General features: G+C 31.9%; 7 protein-coding genes across 18 annotated transcripts in view; 5 read left to right on the top strand and 2 right to left on the bottom strand.

Moving 5' to 3' along the window:
* Positions 1 to 100: 100 nt before the first annotated feature.
* LOC105431892 (glyoxylate reductase/hydroxypyruvate reductase) lies at positions 101 to 2,178 on the top strand. The gene is made up of 4 exons (XM_011646379.3): positions 101 to 288; positions 683 to 1,003; positions 1,088 to 1,545; positions 1,643 to 2,178. The coding sequence occupies exons 1-4, from the start codon at positions 101 to 103 to the stop codon at positions 1,774 to 1,776; spliced, it is 1,101 nt and encodes a 366-aa protein (XP_011644681.2). The 3' UTR covers positions 1,777 to 2,178.
* LOC105431891 (mitochondrial thiamine pyrophosphate carrier) lies at positions 1,858 to 7,721 on the bottom strand. Of its 5 annotated transcripts, none has more exons than XR_016140331.1 (6): positions 7,459 to 7,721; positions 6,178 to 6,664; positions 5,791 to 5,958; positions 4,334 to 5,627; positions 3,430 to 3,497; positions 3,331 to 3,353 (listed from the first exon to the last, which is right to left on the bottom strand). XR_016140331.1 is itself a non-coding variant. In XM_011646377.3 (4 exons), exons 1-4 carry the CDS (start codon positions 3,550 to 3,552, stop codon positions 2,127 to 2,129), a joined length of 927 nt encoding a protein of 308 aa, XP_011644679.2. In that variant the 5' UTR covers positions 3,553 to 3,563; the 3' UTR covers positions 1,858 to 2,126. The 5 variants fall into 5 exon arrangements, 2 of the variants coding, with proteins under 2 accessions (XP_011644679.2, XP_088937566.1); XR_016140332.1 differs by lacking the exon at positions 7,459 to 7,721 and adding an exon at positions 6,829 to 7,452; XR_016140330.1 differs by lacking the exon at positions 7,459 to 7,721 and having other exon boundaries at positions 6,178 to 7,452.
* LOC105431890 (hatching enzyme 1.2) lies at positions 3,862 to 5,911 on the top strand. Its single transcript, XM_011646376.3, has 6 exons — positions 3,862 to 4,006; positions 4,473 to 4,573; positions 4,649 to 4,745; positions 4,864 to 4,993; positions 5,077 to 5,273; positions 5,416 to 5,911. Exons 1-6 carry the CDS (start codon positions 3,862 to 3,864, stop codon positions 5,685 to 5,687), a joined length of 942 nt encoding a protein of 313 aa, XP_011644678.3. The 3' UTR covers positions 5,688 to 5,911.
* Positions 7,722 to 8,581: 860 nt separating the features above from the next.
* LOC105431894 (mevalonate kinase-like) lies at positions 8,582 to 11,326 on the top strand. 3 transcript variants are annotated; one of them, XR_016140470.1, is made up of 5 exons: positions 8,582 to 8,719; positions 8,873 to 10,079; positions 10,194 to 10,453; positions 10,806 to 10,942; positions 11,099 to 11,326. XR_016140470.1 is itself a non-coding variant. In XM_089081984.1 (4 exons), exons 2-4 carry the CDS (start codon positions 9,156 to 9,158, stop codon positions 10,812 to 10,814), a joined length of 1,179 nt encoding a protein of 392 aa, XP_088938110.1. In that variant the 5' UTR covers positions 8,582 to 8,719; positions 8,873 to 9,155; the 3' UTR covers positions 10,815 to 11,326. The 3 variants fall into 3 exon arrangements, 2 of the variants coding, with proteins under 2 accessions (XP_088938110.1, XP_011644683.2); XM_089081984.1 differs by having other exon boundaries at positions 10,194 to 10,439; positions 10,806 to 11,326; XM_011646381.2 differs by having other exon boundaries at positions 10,806 to 11,326.
* A 2,209-nt stretch (positions 11,327 to 13,535) lies between these two features.
* Positions 13,536 to 15,344, top strand: LOC105431895 (transmembrane protein 170B). 6 transcript variants are annotated; one of them, XM_089081419.1, is made up of 6 exons: positions 13,536 to 13,606; positions 13,680 to 13,759; positions 13,842 to 14,052; positions 14,141 to 14,373; positions 14,691 to 14,796; positions 14,864 to 15,344. In XM_089081419.1, exons 4-6 carry the CDS (start codon positions 14,280 to 14,282, stop codon positions 15,057 to 15,059), a joined length of 396 nt encoding a protein of 131 aa, XP_088937545.1. In that variant the 5' UTR covers positions 13,536 to 13,606; positions 13,680 to 13,759; positions 13,842 to 14,052; positions 14,141 to 14,279; the 3' UTR covers positions 15,060 to 15,344. The 6 variants fall into 6 exon arrangements, with proteins under 6 accessions (XP_088937545.1, XP_088937546.1, XP_088937548.1 ...); XM_089081420.1 differs by having other exon boundaries at positions 13,547 to 13,606; positions 13,878 to 14,052; XM_089081422.1 differs by having other exon boundaries at positions 13,549 to 13,759; positions 13,878 to 13,966.
* Positions 14,691 to 20,135, top strand: part of kar (monocarboxylate transporter 10-like protein kar) — a 27,857-nt gene continuing 22,412 nt past the window's right edge. Inside the window, exon 1 of the mRNA XM_089081415.1 lies at positions 14,691 to 14,796. The gene's annotated coding sequence lies outside the window, so the exon portion shown is untranslated. The remainder of the gene's footprint in view (positions 14,797 to 20,135) is intronic.
* Positions 15,392 to 18,959, bottom strand: Ufl1 (UFM1 specific ligase 1). The gene is made up of 5 exons (XM_011646384.3): positions 18,865 to 18,959; positions 17,772 to 18,349; positions 17,430 to 17,576; positions 15,998 to 17,356; positions 15,392 to 15,673 (listed from the first exon to the last, which is right to left on the bottom strand). The coding sequence occupies exons 1-5, from the start codon at positions 18,942 to 18,944 to the stop codon at positions 15,528 to 15,530; spliced, it is 2,310 nt and encodes a 769-aa protein (XP_011644686.2). The 5' UTR covers positions 18,945 to 18,959; the 3' UTR covers positions 15,392 to 15,527.

Genomic DNA, 20,135 nt, shown 5'->3' with positions numbered 1-20,135 from the left:
CTCTAGAAAATTTCAAACATTACAAATGAGGTTAGTTAATTGACGTGTCACGCGATCATTCGTCCGATCCTGGTCCGAAAATCATAAATATCAGTAAACAATGGTATTCGCGACTGCCCTCCGTCTTGTCAGGCAAAGCGAGAAGATCGTTCGTTTAAAGAGAATCGGCTTAACGACTTACAATTATTCAAGAAGCTTGTCATCGGCTCCCATCGAAATGAGCAAACCTAAAGTTCTTATTACACGACCAGATGTACCTTCTGCTGGTTTGAACTTGCTACGTAAGCGGTAAGCCAGGAAATTATTTTGATTTAAATTATCATCGTCTTATTCTTCATTCTTTGTTCGACATAATACGCTTCTGCTTGATTTGTTCTCTCGTCTTACACCATTTTCTTTTTTTCATACAGAGCTACATTAATAATTAGTATCAGCTGAGCTGTTATGTTTCTAGTTAGAAATAAAACAGTATGTAATTGGCGATGAAAGTAATTATTTTTGAATTTATATAAATTCAGAAATAAAAAGAGATTATTAGGCTTTGAAGATCTTGCTATACCAAGTAATGTCTATTCCATTCCTATGTTTGAATTAAATACATAATTCACATGTAAATGCATTTCTCTAATTTGATCGCCAATGTATCCTTACACTTTTGACAAGTTTGATTTTGTACTTGCAGATATCACCTTATAATATGGGACCGATATGAGCCGATACCACGCAATGAATTAATGAACATGGTCCGTGGAGTAGATGCTATCTTCTGCATGCTAACGGATAAGATAGATAACGAGATTCTAGATTGTGCAGGTCTGCAGTTAAAGGTCGTAGCATCTATGTCGGTGGGTCTAGATCATCTAGATTTGTCTGCCTTGCAAAGAAGAAGCATCAGAATTGGTTATACTCCAAATGTTTTGACTGAAAGCACAGCGGAGCTGATAATAACTCTCTTATTAACCACGTCGAGGAATATAATAGAAGCGAACGCAGCTGTCCACAAGTATGTCAAATGTTAAATGTTATATACTACAGAATTATACAATGTTTGAGACATGTTGAAATTAAATTGTTACGTTTATCGCAGAGGCGAGTGGCCACCCTGGTCGCCTACATGGATGTGTGGTGTGGGACTAGCTGGGAAAACTGTAGGAATCGTTGGCTTAGGTAGGATAGGTATCAGAGTCGCTGAAATACTTAAGGGCTTCAACGTTGCCAAAATACTATACACTAGCAGGATTGAAAAACCGGAAGCGTCGAGATTCAATGGTGAAAAAGTTGACTTTGTCACGTTACTCCGCAAAAGTGACTTTGTCATAGTAACCGTAGCATTGACGCCGCAAACGAAATACATGTTCAATTCTGAAGCCTTTCATCAAATGAAGAACACGGCTATATTCGTAAATGGTAGCCGCGGAGACGTAGTAGATCAAGAAGCGCTAATCGAAGCCTTAAGGGAAAACGTGATCGCAGCGGCTGGTTTAGATGTTACATCACCGGAACCACTGCCATTGCACAGTGAACTTTTAACACTAGATAATTGTGGTAAGTACAACACAAAACTATATGAAGAAATTATATGGAACATTAGTTTAACAACATATGCATGTAATGATAGTAATCTGCATTCGTGTCTTTTTAGTAATATTGCCTCACATAGGAAGTGCTACCATAGAAACTAGAGACGAAATGGCCTGTATCACTGCGAAAAATATCATAGCGGTCCTAGAAGGGATTCCTGAAGAAATGCCTGCGGAATATTGTGTAAATGTGTGAATTGTTAACATTGCCATACGTAATCATGAAAGATCCTCACTTAATCATGATTGAATTGTGATATATTTAGTCAGTCAAAGATACAAATCTATATAATTTATTTTTCCAATGATTTTATCTATTATATAATAAAAAATTTATGTAACTTATTTATAAGTATATACAAATATAATTCATCAGTTAAAAATCAGTCTTTAGTTAAGAATCAGTCTTTTTACAAGGTACAAATTAACATGTAATATAAAAATGTATTTTTACAAGTATCTGCATGTGACTATGAACATGAGAATAAATCCGTTCCGATTCTTTTTTTTTATAAAATAATATAATATAATATCTTCATAATAGTTTCATAATATCTTTAAGAGCAATAAAACTTGTTCATATACAGTAAAATGCAAAGCTGTGGTTGTGGCCGCTTTCACTTGACTCGGAACTAGACCTTTAAACAAACCTTGCACACCCTCCTCTTTTACTGTTATCTTAAAGCAATCCACTAATCCATTGCACTGAAAAAATTTACCAAATCCCTTACGACCATGCCGGAAACCTTGTATTTGCAATCTCTTTCTAGCAAGATCGAATGGATATATGATAGTTTTCGCTACGAGTCCAGCGGCACTGCCAGATAGCATAGAGTTATAGAAACTAGTATCAGTTCCAGAAATGTATTTCTTGTAAATATCGGTGAAGAGTCCATAAAACATAAATTGAAGACCGGTATGTGGAGCAATTTGCAGTAAAGTCGGTAATAAGCCGGAATAGAAAGTTCTCGGCGATTCCTGCCGAAGAATTGAACTGAAAAAAGAGACAAGAGACATTACAAAACTCAAAGATAAGAAAATGTTATTTTTACAAATAGATCTCTATGCCTAGTCAGTAAAATATTTTGAATTATGACCGTCATCATCAACATAGTACTAATCAAAAGTAATCAGTAATTAATTAAAAACAAACTCTGTAGCTTGCCTGCAGGAATGTAAAATTCCATTGTATATTTGATGATTATTTGATTGGGCTACTAATCTAGTTCTTATAGTATCGAAAGGAAATGAAACAATAGTCGCCATGCCGCCAGCACCAGCACCAGCGACAAATTGTATTGTATGACGCCGTTCTTCAACCTGTGGAGTTTGCTGCAGTATCTTCATAAATACATTATAGGAATAAAACTACAATCACAAATGACGTATTATTAAAAACATCAAGCATACAAAGTATCTAATATAACAAATAATTATATGTTAATTAATATCCATTTTTATCAATGTAAATTAAATTTAAACTTGGTTTAGTTTATTATTTTTTTAATTCTGTGAACTAGAAAAAGGCAAAAAGTAATTTAAACTAAGATTAAAAGTACATAGATACATGGATACATAGGTACATAGATAGTATAGTATTAAATAAATTTCATCGGGCACCTGAGTCATTCCATAGACAACTGAAAGCAACTGTGCAGGAACATGACCCTTCCATAAAGCGGTAATTCCTTCTTCCTTCAAAATTAGAAGAAAAGCTTGTGACACAGACCTATATTTGCTAACATGATACCTGGAGATAGGTTCAACTTGTAACTACAATACAGAAACATTAATTAATTGATTGCAGGAAGATATGTTACAATATGCTTTATCATAAAATATGCTTTACTTGAAATCTAATTTTTATAACATCCAAAGGTTGACATAGAAATCTTGTTGTAAATCCACTGGCTGCGCCTGCAATTGCATGATCCAAATTTGGTTCAGTGGATTTTTGTATTGAAAAACCCATAGTTATTCCAACACACACTATTATTTATTTATACAGGTAGCATACAAAACAAAACTTGTATTAAAGATGTTATATTGATTAGACTTGTATATTGATAAATTTAAAAAAACATAAGCGAGTATGAGACCAGTTATTTGTTACGTCACGTTTATTTCATATTAAACTTGTAAAATACGATTGTAAGAAGCTCGAGAAATTAAAGCCTCATGCTCGTGAATTCACGTGTCTCGCCGATCAGTATTGTCCCAACCTACCTTAACTTTACTTATTTTTTGAAAAAAACCGCGTAAGCCACGGTGGCTCGCGAAAATGTTGCAATACAAAAAAATACGAAAGATGCGGTCATTCATATATATGTGTCACTTGTTTTGCATGGTAGTTATCAGTTTTACGATCGCGTTACCGATAAACAAAAATTCCGTCAATGTGATACATCCTATCGTGCCTGATATCGGTAAGTAGATGTGTCTCGACGAGCAAACTCTTAGCAATATTTTTACAGATCAATGGCAAATTCGTTCAGAATACAAAATACAAATCATCAACTAGTATCACTTGTATCTATATTAAACTTGTATTTTATATCAATAGAATTTGCCATCAATCTTAAAATGTATAATATTATATCAATATTATATATAATTTTATTTTTAATTTTCTCATCAATGTGCCAGTTGATCGACAAATTTTGATTAAATTTTTGTATTTTGCTAATAGTTTGTTCTGAAATCTGATTTTGAACTTGTCTTTCTGTAAATAAAATTTGTAACAGACAACTTACTTAGAATTTATTCTCAACAGACTTGATTAGACATTATATGAAGCATTTAAAAAACTTTTAAAAAATATTGGCACGATAAAAATTGAATAACTTGTTTTAAAACAATAATGCGCAAATCACAGGATAAAATCCTTTACAGTTAGGATATCAAATCAGAATTTATTGCGTCTTTATGAGTCGTCGCAAGATCCAGAAGTCCGTCCTGGTTTACTCGAGGGAGATATAGCTGTAACCAACAAGGTATACGCATGCTGCTCTCTCTTTTCTTTTACATTTTACATTTTTTATAATATATTCCATATCTTTTTTATGTAGTACTTCGATTATTGGCGTGTCGGTCTACGCTGGGATGTTTTTCCGGATAAACTATGGGAGAACAGGACAGTTCCTTATGTGATTAGCGCCCTGTATGGTATGTAAAAATATTTCATATAGAAATTCAAAAACAATAAATATCATTGCTATTTAAGTAAAATTAAGAACTATAATTACAATTAAATTAAAAATATAATATACACATCTGTTCCCAGACGCAGCGGATTATGTGAAAATATATAAAGCCATAACATATATAAATTACATGACGTGTATCAAGTTTGTTCCATGGGACGGTAAAATAAAGGATTTCTTACTGATATGGCCGATAATGTATCCCAAAGGGTAAAGGAATCGCATTATAAAAAATAAGAATTACATTTTTGTTATTTCTCCTGTTTCATCAATTTCTGAAAATCAATTTACAGATGCTGGTCATTCGTGGGGAAATTCGGTGGAGCACAAATACTCTCTTTAGAACCACCAGATGAGAAAGGACCAAACTGCTTGGAAAATGAGGGAAAAGCGATACACGAGTTGATGCACGCTCTTGGTATCTTCCACGAGCACAGTCGCGCCGATAGAGATGTGTATATAGACATACACTATGAGAATATTATTCTTGGTAAAATTAAATTTTCTAAAGTATATACATAACTTTAACCATCCATATTATAATGAAAATCCATATTATATGTATAAAAAAATATCTAATTATATATTTTTATATTATATCAAGATATTTTGTCCTCTTTTTTCTTTACTAGGATTTAAATCCAACTTCGACAAGCAATCGCCAGAAAATGCAACGTATAATTATGAATACGGATATGACAGCATAATGCATTATGGAAGCCACTTCTTTAGCGTAGATCCTTCAAAACCGACTATGACACCGAAAACATCGGGTGTCACGATCGGCCAGCGAAAAGCGATGAGTAAAACCGATTGTTTAAAGCTGAACGATCTGTATGGATGCCTAGACAAACCGGAGGAAGCACAAATATATTACAATATTTGCAAAGTGTTGGGATTATAAATCTATACCATTAAAAATAATTTGTTTTAAAAATATTAATGATGCTCTCCAGATAGTAAGAAGTTAAACTTCTAAAGGTAAAAAAATATAAATCAATATTTACTTAAAAATATATATTATGAAATTTCAATCCAGTGTACTTTATCCTCTCAATGCTTAATATTTTATCTTGACTGAATTCATCTTGTAATTAATTTGTCAATATATGAACAATGTCACAGAAAGTGCCAAGTTTTTGGTTGTGATTATTCATTTCTTGATCTTCCACATTCTGCAACAATAAATTTATATATAATTATTAAAATTTGATTTAAAGATTTTTTTATAATCGTACAAGATAGCTTAAATTGTCAGTTCTTCTTAGAGGTAAATGAATGTGTGTGTAATCATAATGATATCATAAACCAGTATCATCATACATATAAAACACTTATTAAAAGATTTATAAAGTTATTTGAAATCTTTAGTTTATTAATTATAAAAAACTTACCTATATCCAAGTATCATCCAATACTCCGTCCAAAACAATCTTCACAATATTTCAAATATCTATAGTTTGATATTTCTTTGTCTTTAAATCTTAAAGCAATCCATATTTCATTGTATAATGAATATATAAAAATTATTTTGAATATGGACTTTTGCCATTATTCTTTTTTACATCAAAGCTTTTTTTGAAAAGCTTTTTAATTCAATGCTTGTAACCTTTTCATTTTTAGAACAGTGTTGAATTTCAACATATAAAATTCTTCTTTTAGGTTGGAAAATGTTTAAAAAATACATACAATGTAATTTGTATTATATGATAAATAATCCAACTATCCAATGTTGCATAATGTTCATCCAACAATGCAAAGCCTAACATTGTTCTGCAGAAAAATTACTTTTTGTCTTAGATCTCTGTTTATTACTTTTTTCAGATGAATACACGAAACATCAATGAGCCCTATTTGAAGTTTGCCCCGAGATATGCAATCCTGTAAAATCAAGAATCACCAAATAAGTATATGTACATTGATATTGAATTTATAAAAATGTATCAATATATTTTCATAAGGTTCAAAGAAATGTTGGAAACTTAGAGAAACGGCTCCAGACAGTATCGTGTGGATTCCGAAGGCAAGTTCCCTCTTTGCTTTACCTCCCACAAGCATTCATGCTCCAGCGAAATACAAGCTGGAGGCATGCCAAAATGAGAGGATATGATATATCGATCTATGATATACAATTAACGAATAATCTTTGTAAACAATGATTTATATCTATTTTTACGAATATAGATTAATATTTTTAATCTCTTTTTACTCTTTACTATTTTTCTAATTCTTAATACTAAATAAAGAAATAAAAAATAAATTAAACCGAAATAAAAATTAATCTACACTGATAGAAAATAAAAATATATTATATATGTATATATTAGAGAGAGAAATTAAAAAAAATAAGAAAAACCGAAATTGAAATTCATTTATTATTAATAAAAATGAACATTAAAAGAATAAATAGAATCCTCGACAATACAATTCACGAATCTTCTATTACGTTTATTTCAGAAAAAACATAAGATTCGTTCTATCCACGTGCTTAGTTAACCATGAAGCCCCTGATTCAAAAAACCGTCAATACAGCAAATTGCACACGCAATATTCATGAGCTAGAAATAATCAGCAAGGCAATACAATAAATATTTTCTTAATCTTAAATATTTTATGAACAAATACAAAATAAATTTATCGACAAAATTATGAAGAGAACAAAACAAACGTCTCACCTTGACGGTTGCTGGCTGTGGAAAGACCGGGAGGGAGCCAAAAATGCTAAGGCTCGTTGCACCATAGGACGTTAAGTAAAGCGGCGAAGCAGCAATGCGGCAGCCAATCACCGTCTTGTTTTTTGATATATACCTTCGTGTCGGTCCACAATAAGTATTTAATCTTTAAGTCGTAAGAAATTAATCAATCATAGTCGATTATTCTTTTCATATTCGATTATAATTGATCAATTTCTTACTTCTTAAAGCTTAAATCACCTATTGTGGACCGACACTTCGTTACATATTAGAAAACAAGACGGTGATTGGCTATCACGTGCCGCTTTGCCGTGTCCTGTGTGCAACCAGCCTAAGAACGTCTAATCGAATATGGATTCTCTCTTCCTTTAGGCCTGTTTTATAAAGCGTCGTCTGTCGGTGTCGCAGCCGCAAGCCATAAGAATTGACCAGTCACAGACGAATGTGAAGAGAATACTTGATTGTGATCGATCCATTTTTACAGCCCACGATCCACACACCGACACACGACGCATTGTAGCAAATTGTGGAAAAGAAGAGTTTTACATGATAAATTTTTTTATCATAGAAAATGTTTTTCTTGTTTTATTAAGAATTTTAATTATAAGGCATTTAACTTTTAAAATAATTAAAATTTAAAATAAGTGTTTTTAATAAATAAATCTAATGCACATAATAGATATATCATATTATGCTAACAAGTCTCACTTTTCATTTATATTCATTTAATACACATTTAAGAATATCATATTGTTTTTATATTTTTCGACCAATAAACGATCAGAAAAATGCTTCTTTATTTTAAAATAATTAATCTTCGGATAATTCTTGTATATTTAAATTGAATTTTTCTGGATATACTGACGGTAATGTTAAAATTGATAAATTTCTCTTATGTGTTCACGTATATGTGTGTTAAAATTATAATTAACAAAATTTAATTTAACCATTACTGCTTATTAGACGAGCTATATACGATATCAAAAATTACATTAATGTTTAAATTTGTATATGTTTTGTGTATGTCATTTTAAAATCATAAGTTATATTGATGTTGTGAAAAAATTGTTATTTTTCACGTTGTTATAATAATGTTTTTGGAAATGTACTGTCCGCAGTATCACGTACGTTAACAGAAATGAAAGATTAATTTGACTTATAAATTGTTCTTATAAATTGTAATTATTTAACTGTAACAAATTAAATTATCCTTTTAAATTTGAAAAAAGTTCTTTAATCTTATGTAAGTAGCATTTATATATCATTCTAATTATAAATCAGCGTTTTAATATTTTTTTATTATTATATTTCTTTTCTTACTTACTTGTTTATTTTTGTATTAATATTAAATTTGGATTTTTTACGAAATTACAATAATTAAAAATGTGTGATGCAGGCTTTTGTAAAAGAAATGAAGAAGATTAATATTATTTTGCTAACGACAAGAAAATGAGAGGCCAAGAAGTATTGAATGTTAAATCTTATTGAATCTTCTTTATTAACCATTAACGAATTGGTGATAAGTTATCTTTTCCGTAATCGGACTTTTTTATGATATTGATTTGACGTATCACGAAAAAATAATAAATCTTTACGAGCAATATTTTTATTTTGACACACATCCGGTCACTCGACATTACGCCAGTTTCTCAGATATTAGAATATTTTTTGCGAAAAATATGTACAGATTTAACATTTCGGCACCTGGTAAAGTGTCGTTATACGGGGATTTCATAAAGGGATCTAATCTAACTTGCGTGGCAGCCAGCTTAAATATGCGTACTAGGCTCTCATTCGCTTCGTTACCTCCAAGAGTCGTCCCGAAGGAAAGTATCCAACTAAATTTCTCCAGCATTGATTTACAGATAAAGATACCATTAAATTTACTCCTCTTATACTTCTTTAACAAGAATTTCAATCGTCAACGTCCTCTATTTGAGATTTATAATCAAGTTAAAAATTACGTCCAAATGTTAAGTGGATGCAGCGGCAATTATGATCCAAGCAATCTTCAACACCGATTAAGCTTAGAAGCGTTTTTCTCTCTGCTCATTGTTATCGCCTACGAACAAAATATTAATATAACATCCAGCTTTATCGTAAAAGTATTAACGGAACTGCCATTTGGCTACGGTCTGGCCAGTTCGTCATCGTTCGTCGTATGTCTCACGGCGTGCTTTTGGCGTTGGTCATTGCTGCAAAAAGGGATTGTTCCTTACGAATTTCCTCCCGATGATCTTTTAAGGATCGCGATTTATGCCAGCTATTGTGATGAGAAGATATACAACAATACCATGTGCCCGATAGACATTTTCGTAACCATAAAAGGTGGAATAACGGTATATGAGAACAATGCAATGTTGAAGACGTATCAACATTTTCCGAACATAAAGATCTTGCTGGTCTATTCAATCGATAATGGGAACATCGATAAAAATAGGGAAATAAATTTGGAGAATCGTCCGGACTTGAAATCTGTTCTGGATAGCATCAACAATTTATCTCGGACGTCTATTGATGTATTTGAAAAGATGAAGAATGATACGGACAATGTTAATGTCGAATTAGATACCTTTCCAGAGAGTTACTACGCTGAATTAGCGGTAAATGTTATCCGATGAATTTCATCAACACTCTGCCTATTCAGCTGTTTTTTATAGCTTCTCACAGTTGTTTACTTAAAAGTTTAATGATTTCTTAATATATCTGTTTTGCAGGAACTCACCCGTATGAATCAGGGATTATTAAAAGTATTAAATGTATCGCATAAAAATGCAGATCTTATTTGTGCACTCGCGCAGGAACATTTTTTACAAGGGAAGATGACGAATAGTACAGATGATTACATTTTAATTTTGCTACCACCAGACATCGCAATGGATTATCTCGATAAATTCATTAACGTACTCGAAAGTCGTGATTTTGTTGCCGTGAAAACTACTTTGTGTGGAAAGTGGGCTGGAGTAGGAATTGAATAGTACATTTAAATTAACTTAATATAATATATATTGTGATATAATTTATAATTATAATAAATATCAAGTCTTTTGAAAAAAGTAGTTTTTAAAAATACATACAATATTTTTTATAAATATATGAATATATTATCTTTAATAATTAAAATATTGATAAAGTAAATACACCGTAATGATGTGTTTATTGTTTAAAATATCACATTTGAGAATGTAATTTTGCATCTTTGTACTGCATCTTCTCTGAACGTCTGAATTTCACAACATTTTCCCTACGTCAAGAGACGTTATTAAATTATTAGTAGACATATAAATTCTGAAATAAACAATGTTAATAATAAAAAATATGTATTTCAGGTATTGTAAGTGAAGGAAAAAAAATTCGTGTTTTTTGCTAACGACTCTTAATGAGGAATTGAGTTTTACGAGATTTTCTTTATAAATAGAAGATTGACAACAAATTAGACGATTATCTTTGGCATCTTGGCTCACCCGTTAGTATTAGTGGTATTGTTCGTTTAGATAAAAAAGAATAACAATTATTATCAATATTACAAACACAATTCTTGTGCTGGTGTACATCTGCGAGAACCATTGTTTTTTGATATTATACGATTTAACTCTCGATATTACGATTTTCCGGATATTAGAAGATTTTTTTTCGCAAAAGACATACTTAAGTTCAACATATCTGCACCGAAGACGACATTCTTAAGTGGAGAACACATTGTGGGAGATAATAAAACTTGCGTAGCGATCAGCATAGATAGGCGTATAACGCTGCAATTCATCGAATTTGATTCAGAGTCTCCTTCCGACTAATTTTATATTACTAATTTTCGACGATGTCAAATTATACATGAACATACCTTTAGAAACTTATATTAATTATTTTCCTAACTCACATTCGCGTGTGCTTAATGATAATTTAATTGACGAAATCATGAATTTTTTATTAACGGAATATATGGGCACGTAAAATCGCGACGACCCCAGACATTTAATATATATAATATATATATATATATATATAATATATATATATATAAAATATATTTAATATATATATATATATATATAAAATATATTTAATATATATAATATATTAATATATTTAAGTTTACGTATGTTCTTTTATCTGTTCGTGACGATCTTTAACAAATAAAATATTAATATAACAGGCTCTTTTGTCGTAAAAATATTGTCGGAATTGTCGATCGGAGAAGGTTTTAGCAGCTCCACGTCGTTTGCGATATGCGTCTGCAAAAAGGGATCGCGAATTCTTTAGAGATGAATTGATGCTGAGAATCGCGATTTACACTTCCATGTGCGATATTCTCATATGTGAATCTAAGCTTCGCTGCACAGTTTCGTATCTGCAAACGGTTCAGTAATGATATATACAAAGATAATTTTTTTTGTCTAAAATGTATCATGTATTTTCGAGCATAAAGGAAGCTTGCTAATCTTCTCGAATATTAGCAGAAAACTCGTGAACGAATTGTCGAATATGCAATGGAGTATTCATTGTTCGCACCCCCCTTTTGTATTCATGCTACTTCGGAAATGTTTGCTAAATTGTTCGAAAATAATATATCAAAAATATTGGAATTTGATAAAACTGAGCCTCTTACTTACGTACCTACAGGGCTTTTGCGTGAAATCTATCGGTAAATCTCATTGGGCGAATTTCTATTGTTATATATACTTGCGCGTGATTATTTTTTTAAACTTTTCGTAGTTAGTAGTCTTTTCGTTAGTTTCATGTCTCATCTTTAATTAATGTATACTTTATTAATCTATACTAATCCCATCTTTTATGTATATTATCTTTCTTCTTAAATAAATAAGAATTTATTCATGTTTATATATTTCTATTATTGAAGATATTTTTTTCTAAATATATTTTCTAAATACATTTCTTGAAATGATTCGCTTGAGTGCTTCGTTTTAATAATAAATAATAATAATAAATAATAATAAATTTTATAATTATAAATATATACCTTCTATATTTAATAAATCCATACACAAGAAAATTAAACTCAAACAAGACAAATATTTTTATATATAAATAAAAATATTATAATCTTCATACAGAAGATTTTTAATATATATATATATATATTTTATATGAAAAACGTTTACTGAGTAATGTAAAATAATTGCGAAATTAAATAAATAATTAATTCTCTATATAAAATTTACTTTATATGTTTATTCATCTTTTTTCAGTTATTTTACATATAATGTTTCCTAAGAATAGGAAATATATCAATATTAGGAAATATATCATATTCATATATCAATTATAATTGCGTCCGTGATTCAGATTCACCGAAAAAGCATTTAATATTCTCGATCGCAGTAAAGTCGAGCGGAGCGAGAAGAAGGGACGACGTTCTCTTCTCGCTCGACGCATCGACCTTAAGGTCTGTTCTTTTCAGTTGAACTGGCTGCATTAGTTCACAGTTTATCTTTCTTCTTCTAGGGATTCGCTTACCGACAACTATCGATATTGTTAACGATAATCAATGACAGCCATACTTTTTTCCAAGATCGTCCTTGCCATTGGCTGTCGTTAGTCACGACATCGATAGTGTCGGTGGACATGTACAAAATCCCGGCCCCGTGTAAAGTCTTGTGTCCGACCACGTCCCGATCGACCACTAGCCACTCACAGCGCTTGAACAGTGGAAAAATTCTAGGCACCGGCCCTTGTGAGTGGTTGTGGTCATTGAGACTCTCCTTCTTGTGTCCACGATGCTAGAAACGATGCGAGATTTCGATGAAGAAAAACTTGATCAATCATATTGATCAATTGACGGAAATAGTCACTACAATTGATCAATTTTTTTCTCTGTCCGAGATCTCGGATCGATTTTTAGCATCATGGACAAAGGGCTTAAGAAAGAAAAATAAACTGTGAACTAGTGCAGCTAGTTCAGCCAAAAAGAACAGGCCTTTGGTCGAGCGCGCGTAGGCACACGGATAGAGGGAGCGTCTCTGTGTGCGTAAGAGGGAAAATCACCAGCGCACTGGTGAAAATCACTCGGGCACAAGTTCGCACCACTGGTTTTCGTCACTGACTGGCATCCCTGCCCGTCAGTTCTGACTTGCACTAGTTCAGTTGAATTCAGTTCTAGTGCAATCCTCATGTAAGAATAGAAAACAAATTTTTTATATTTATTTCATTTCAAGCGCAGAAAATGTAAAATTTGTTTTTTGTAGCTGAACTAGTGTACACTCATTGTACTTACAATGAAATATATATTTATAAAGTGAAAATTTGACAAAAACAAGATAAGAAGGTTAGTGTAGAAACAAAAGACCCATAATATCCCATCATATAAGTACAAGATCCATAATCGCAAAAATAAATGATCTTTGTAGCTAAATTAATCGTTGTACATACTTAAAATGAAATAGATATATATTTGGAGATTGACGAAATCGAGATGAAAATTTTAATGCAATCTAATGCGGGAATAGAAGACGAACCTAAAGAGCAGTCCAGAGTAAATATTTGTTTATGTTTTACACTTCTGTCATGATCTCCATCATTTTTTCTATTGCTATCGCAGCCACAGTCGATTAATAATTCGTATGTAATATTTTAGTTTTAATAATGATGCCTTGATTTAACATCGCATCCATGATTTTTAAAACTGATTCTTATTAATGCATAATAGTGTGACCTATCCAAGAGGACTTATCCAAAAGGAATAATCTATAAGTAGTGAAAAAATGACGCATGAAGAATCGAATAATCAATGAAAGACTCGCCAGTTGTATGACGAGTCTCTCTCTCTCTCTCTTGTTAATATTCAAATGGACACACAAACGGACTTTCATTTGTCGCGACCACAGATAACATTGCAAAACATGAATCCAGGCAGCAAGTTACCTCTAACATCATTCGCAGGTAAATGATCAAATTACTTACAATTACTTACAATTAATTATAATCAGGTGTTACAAGTGACTTGGATCAAGATTGGTAATTAATGCAACTTCTAATTGATGATTAATTCACTCGAATTTCTATTCACTGTTCCTGATTTTTAATTATTTTTTTCTTTTTATATTAAAAGATTTGTAATTCCATTTGTTAATAAAATATCGCAGATATTATTTGACAAGTTTCTTGTCCATTAAGTTAATTAGAATTTGGTCAAAGTCATTCTTATTTTTAGATTTGTAAAAATTATTGATCTCTCTTGATCCTGTTTCTTTTTTCAGAAATGTGGTATCAAATATTTCTCTGGGCCCTGTTCTCCTCGATGTTTATACACACGATAGCTGGTGCATATTGTTTCGATACTTTGCGCAAGCACAAATATGGCAAGTAAGTGAGTTCTGATAATTCATCTGTGACATGGTCAATTCACAATTGATGTTATATATATCTGCAGATACTTTCCACTGGTTATCATAATAATGGGTGTACTGTTGCCACTGACATCGGGTGTTGTCAGTTCGGCGGCGGTTGCCTTTGTATATAGAGCGTCCAGTTACCAAATGCCACCCTTATATGCATTATTATGGGGTATCGGACAAACTGTGGTAACAGTATGTGTAGGATTGACACGAATCTTGGCAACTTTGTAATCAGTTTTCACAAAAGCTGCACTTGTAATATTTGTAGATATATCCAAGAATAATAATCAAGTATTTCCTAAATTATATATATGTACATATATATAGATAAGTTCATCATTCTAAGCTAGTTGCATTGACATTTATTATTTGAATTGTAAAAATAGTGAAAATTGCAATTATTATTCAAAACTAACTGTTGGAAAGTTCTTGCAATAAGAAAACATATTTATCAAATATTAGAGTAAAAGCATCATAATTATCATACATGTATAATAATAAAGTTGTAATTAAACATTTCTTCAATAATTATTTATATATATATATATATATATATATATATATATATATATAGACCCTATATATTTTTTTATAAAATATAACATGTTAATTGGTATTATACAACAAATATCTGCATAAAATGGATTTAGACTATATTACATTATATTATACAGTCGTTTGTGTAGTCTCTTAAATTTCTTAAGACTTGTCTATTTTCACGTGTTGTGTGTGTGTCTTGAAATCATTTGCGATATTTTTTATGTTCGACAATCCTTCTTCCAAGGCTCTGGAGGCCTCCATTTTTGCGTCTTCATCAGAAGCACTTAATAAATTAAGTACCAAATCTGAAAGAAAATGCAATATTTGTTTTAGATAATTATATTTTATAAAAAAGGAATTATTTATTAGTAGTTAGTCTGCAAGTTTGGATATTGGAAACTTTTCTTCAAACTATCCAGGATTATTAGTTACAAATTTAAGAAACTTATTTATTTTTCAAGATCAATGAAAATATCAATCGAAAACGTTCTGCACTTTTAGATTATGCGGTTAACAAAATTCCCTAATAGTAAAGATATCTTTTAAATTTTCATATTCTTGAATTCTCAAAATCTCGAGAATATTCTTCAAAAAATAAATTATCGAATTTTCCATCTTTAACTACATACCATGGTATTTAGAAAGAATCAACATTGTATTGGGTTCCAATTGCTTTTGAAGAAATGCGAGCACGGTTGTTACGTGTCTACCGGACATGTGTAAAGCGTTTTGTGTGACAGCGGTGAAAAGTATACTCGTAACCAAGTGCAATGCCAACGCGGGATCTTGCGTAGCATTCAACTCTTCCAACAGAGCTTCTCTATGAGCTAGTACCTGCGGACGTTCTTTCTTTTTATCGTATTTCTTCAGGACCAGACAACAGGCTGCCATCGCTGCGTCAACGCTGTTCAGAAAATCCTCCACCGAATCTCCCATCACCGTTTTATGGGTAGTGGCCAATGATTCTTTAACATCTGCTGGCAATTCTAGCAGCAGTTTTTGTCTCGTTTCCGTTGTGAGATTTTCCGGCACTTGTAGCATATTCTGTTGAGCAGCTAATTTGAATATACTCGTTACAAAATCGAGGCCTAGGGACTTGAGCAGATATTTGGTTAGCGAAACTTGATCCGCCTTGTCCAAGTGCTTGATGCCTTTGTCAAATATTCGAATATTCGTTATTAAAACATTCAACCGTTCGCCGATCTCGTTTAAATTCGTAGTCTTATTAGACTGCGCCAATTGCTCCGCTAACGATAATGCGGACTTGTTCAGTCTTGGTTGCAAATAATACGCTAATTCGTCCGCCATTTCTTCGATAACGGATACGTTCTCGTCTTTCATAACTTCCACTTTCACGTCTTCCACGGATATCAATATAATCTCGCCTTTCCCGGCCGCTGTTTGTTTTATTTCATCTTCGTCAGAATCATTCTCCTGCGTCTTTCCCTGAAGGTACTTCTTCTTCGTAGACTTCGTCTTAGTTTCTCTGCCTTGACTACCACCGCCCGCTTTACCAATAGCTGCTTTTTTTCTCCGTTCTTCCTTTTTGCTCGTTTTACCTTCGATAATCAAATCCACAGATTTAGATTTCAATTTATTTTCTGCAACAGATTGGATCCATTTCCCGCTAGCTACCATGTCTCGAGCCTTTTGTTCCGCTGTAGATTCAAGGGATTTAGTTAAAGTCTGTAAAAATGCCTCCGAGACCACAACTGTCTTTGCAAATATATGCACATTGGCCCTCGTTTTTTTTATAGCTAACTTGAGAAGAATTTCCGCGTCTTCGTCACTAAATACAGATGGTAAAAGGGGATACAGATCAACAAAGGATCCGGTTGCAACGACTTCTTCAATATTGGCATCGACCTGATCGGTTATTACTGTTCCCACAGCTACTGATTTCAGGAAGACCATATTCTCGTTTGGAAAGTGACGTTTTATAAAACCCAATGGATCTGATATCCCGAGTCTAGTAAGACCATCGTATTCTATGAAATAAGAATGAATTATCAGAATAATTACCATAATTATTAAGAAATTCTTATAAATCACATATTTTACCTAAATATCCATTCTGCTTGTAAAAGTTTTCAACCCACTCGTTTTGACTTTTAGAGTATATAGTAGGTATATAAATACTATTTCCACCCTGTTTCCCGGTTACAACTCCCGGCACTTGTTTTACTTCTTGCAAACTATCCAGGATCGCTGTACAAATAATGAAATAAGTAGAAAGTCTGAATATTATGAGAATAGATATGATATTGAATAGAGATAGCTAATATTAGATATTATTTCAACAAATATAATTATATTGTTATAAATGTAATAATATAAAAAGCAATCCATTCATGTGGATGTTAAAAACTTATTGATAGTATCAGGTTATATTTTTGCACTCACAAAAAAATATTCTTTCTGGCACACCGCACTGCCCCAATATTGCAGATAAGGGAGTAGGCTTTGTGACAGCGGACAAAGCGCCTTTAATTTTTGCTTTATTTCTAGCAATGAAGCTTTCGGTATAAAAAACTTTAGGATCCTGAGAGTCTTGGGTAGCATGTATTATCTTTCCAAGTTCTTTTTCGACAACTGATTGTAAAAAATCAGCCGGTAGGTTATAGGTTAGCGTTAACTCGGCTACATTAATACAACCATGCTGTACAAGATTGTCATTTATCTCCTCCGCGATTTTGTTGATATAACTCTTATCGATGAGCTGTCCCAATATCACCTTCAATTCTTTATTATGTTTCTCGATCTCTGTTACTACTTTAGTTACTTGTGACAGATTAACATTAAGAATTTGCGCCAGGTCGACTAAGCTAACTTTCCCACTGTGAATATACAATTCGTCTTTGATTTCCTTTGCAAGATGCTGAGGTGTAACATATTCTTTGCCATCGTTGGTAAATATAATATCCAGAAGCTTATTTTCGACCAACATTGTTATAATCTCTACACAATTTCGTTCTGAGAGCCTGCAACGTACATTTAATTACATTGGACCATTGCAAAAAAACAATAAAATTTATTAAAACTAACATATCTCATTAATAAATTAATTGAATTTTTAAAGCTTTTATTCAATAAACTTTTATTTCAATATCAATAAAAAGAAAAGTGACATGAAACATCTAATATAAAAAAATAAATAAATAAGACGTTTTTAGATCGTCAATAATTATAAAATTATTTGTATTTCTTATAGAGTAACAATTAATATAACAAAAGTGGTCTCGATATCTCCACATTTAAATAAAAATAAATTGATGTTATCGTCAGTACCATATGTTCGAATTTATTCAGAAGCGCTGCGACACAAAAATATGTGCAAGATATACGACTCGAGTAACGAGAATTGTGATCGAGATAGAATTTATTTCGCAGGCCTGTTATTTGTCGTATTATTTGCAATCGTTTTATCAGGCTATTTTGCTATGGCAAAAAAAAAGGAGTAACATTAGGTTAATAGATTGAAGTAAAGGACTCTCACTTTTGCAAAGTTGAGCTGAGCTGTGCCTTCTGAAAATCGGCGGCCAGCCGCTTCACCTCTTCCCAGTCCATGCTCGACATTTTTCAATTGTTTTTCGTATCGTCTAAGCTGTCAAATTGAAACCGGAGAAACCGTGACGTTGCTGGCATGCTCTGTCAAACGTTGCGGTTATCGGATTATTACGCGTGTAACACAGCAGATCTGTTCTCGGTAGTTGCACTTTGTCCCTCTCTCTACACTCGAAATAAAATAACAGATCTACAATTGGACATAGGAGAAATAACCAGGAAACGGAGATTTAAAAAACTTTGATTAAAACTCCTTAAGGCCTGGTTGCACTAATGTTATTTTTTTCTTTAAGCGGGACTTAAAATTTTAAATTTGTATCAAAGCAAACGCGAAGCCTAAAATGCTTTAATTTACGTTAATCTTAATAAAATAAATAAAAATGTTTGCTTTGTTGTAACAAATTTAAGATTTTAAGTCTCGCTTAAAGTCAAAATATCATTGATGCAATTGAGCCTAAATTGATTAAACAGTTGTTTAATATTGTTTTATCAACATGGATAAAATTATCAATGTTGCTTAATATTCAGAAGTGCAGGAATTCAAATTAAGAATAATAGATTATATTATATATAATTAGAATAATTTTGTTTTTAGCAATTTAACGATCGCTTGTTTCCGGTTTAATGTTTATTTCTATCAATGAAATAAATTAACTTTAAGCTTGCTTTTTATTTCTTTTTAATTCTAAAAATTAGAAAAAAAATGAATTTGAAACTTAATTAAAATTAATAGATATCTGTAGAAATAAACAATCGGGATTTCATTAAGATCGCAATTCATTTCAAATTACGATTAATAGACTTATTTATTCGGCAGAATTATTTAAAACAACATTTAATTAGTTCCTTTCAGTAATCTTTTCTCCTATATATCATGCAAAATGAATCAAATTCTATTTTACGCTAACAATAGCACACACACACACTTGACAAGCTAATCGTAGACTAATCAGTATCGCGTAACTTGGAATTACTTCTTTATTGCAAAATAATCGAGACTTCTCTATTCCGAAGTTCCAGCGCTTTGCAAATTTTGTCCAAATCACTCGACGAAGTGAATTCTTCACTCGTACACTCTCGGCACGTGTTCCTCACAACTTCACAGTACCCCTCCACGTATAATCCACGTGTAAACATGGCGATAATTTTAAAAAACCGTCATTCGAGCTGTCATTCGATTCTGAACGTTCACGTGTATCCTGT

The sequence above is a fragment of the Pogonomyrmex barbatus genome, unplaced genomic scaffold (assembly GCF_055798465.1).
Source record: "Pogonomyrmex barbatus isolate J1 unplaced genomic scaffold, ASM5579846v1 scaffold5, whole genome shotgun sequence".
In the NCBI taxonomy this organism is placed as follows: Eukaryota; Metazoa; Arthropoda; class Insecta; order Hymenoptera; family Formicidae; genus Pogonomyrmex; species Pogonomyrmex barbatus.
This window is presented reverse-complemented; position numbering and strand designations above follow the sequence as displayed.

Bases quoted from the DNA above. Each gene is read 5' to 3' on its own strand.
- LOC105431892 (XM_011646379.3), top strand. From the start codon at position 101: ATGGTATTCGCGACTGCCCTCCGTCTTGTCAGGCAAAGCGAGAAGATC. The intron at 289-682 runs GTAAGCCAGGAA...TTGTACTTGCAG, and splicing joins TTGAACTTGCTACGTAAGCG to ATATCACCTTATAATATGGG. The intron at 1,004-1,087 runs GTATGTCAAATG...CGTTTATCGCAG, and splicing joins GCGAACGCAGCTGTCCACAA to AGGCGAGTGGCCACCCTGGT.
- LOC105431891 (XM_011646377.3), bottom strand. From the start codon at position 3,552: ATGGGTTTTTCAATACAAAAATCCACTGAACCAAATTTGGATCATGCA. The intron at 3,354-3,429 runs GTAAAGCATATT...TCTGTATTGTAG, and splicing joins TTATAAAAATTAGATTTCAA to TTACAAGTTGAACCTATCTC. The intron at 2,949-3,200 runs GTGCCCGATGAA...TTGTGATTGTAG, and splicing joins TTGTCTATGGAATGACTCAG to TTTTATTCCTATAATGTATT.
- LOC105431890 (XM_011646376.3), top strand. From the start codon at position 3,862: ATGTTGCAATACAAAAAAATACGAAAGATGCGGTCATTCATATATATG. The intron at 4,574-4,648 runs GTATACGCATGC...TTTTTTATGTAG, and splicing joins ATATAGCTGTAACCAACAAG to TACTTCGATTATTGGCGTGT. The intron at 4,746-4,863 runs GTATGTAAAAAT...ATCTGTTCCCAG, and splicing joins TGTGATTAGCGCCCTGTATG to ACGCAGCGGATTATGTGAAA.
- LOC105431894 (XM_011646381.2), top strand. From the start codon at position 9,156: ATGTACAGATTTAACATTTCGGCACCTGGTAAAGTGTCGTTATACGGG. The intron at 10,080-10,193 runs GTAAATGTTATC...TCTGTTTTGCAG, and splicing joins GTTACTACGCTGAATTAGCG to GAACTCACCCGTATGAATCA.
- LOC105431895 (XM_089081419.1), top strand. From the start codon at position 14,280: ATGGACACACAAACGGACTTTCATTTGTCGCGACCACAGATAACATTG. The intron at 14,374-14,690 runs GTAAATGATCAA...TTCTTTTTTCAG, and splicing joins ACCTCTAACATCATTCGCAG to AAATGTGGTATCAAATATTT. The intron at 14,797-14,863 runs GTAAGTGAGTTC...ATATATCTGCAG, and splicing joins CGCAAGCACAAATATGGCAA to ATACTTTCCACTGGTTATCA.
- Ufl1 (XM_011646384.3), bottom strand. From the start codon at position 18,944: ATGTCGAGCATGGACTGGGAAGAGGTGAAGCGGCTGGCCGCCGATTTT. The intron at 18,350-18,864 runs GTGAGAGTCCTT...TGTACGTTGCAG, and splicing joins CTCAGCTCAACTTTGCAAAA to GCTCTCAGAACGAAATTGTG. The intron at 15,674-15,997 runs GTATGTAGTTAA...ATTTTCTTTCAG, and splicing joins GATTCTTTCTAAATACCATG to ATTTGGTACTTAATTTATTA.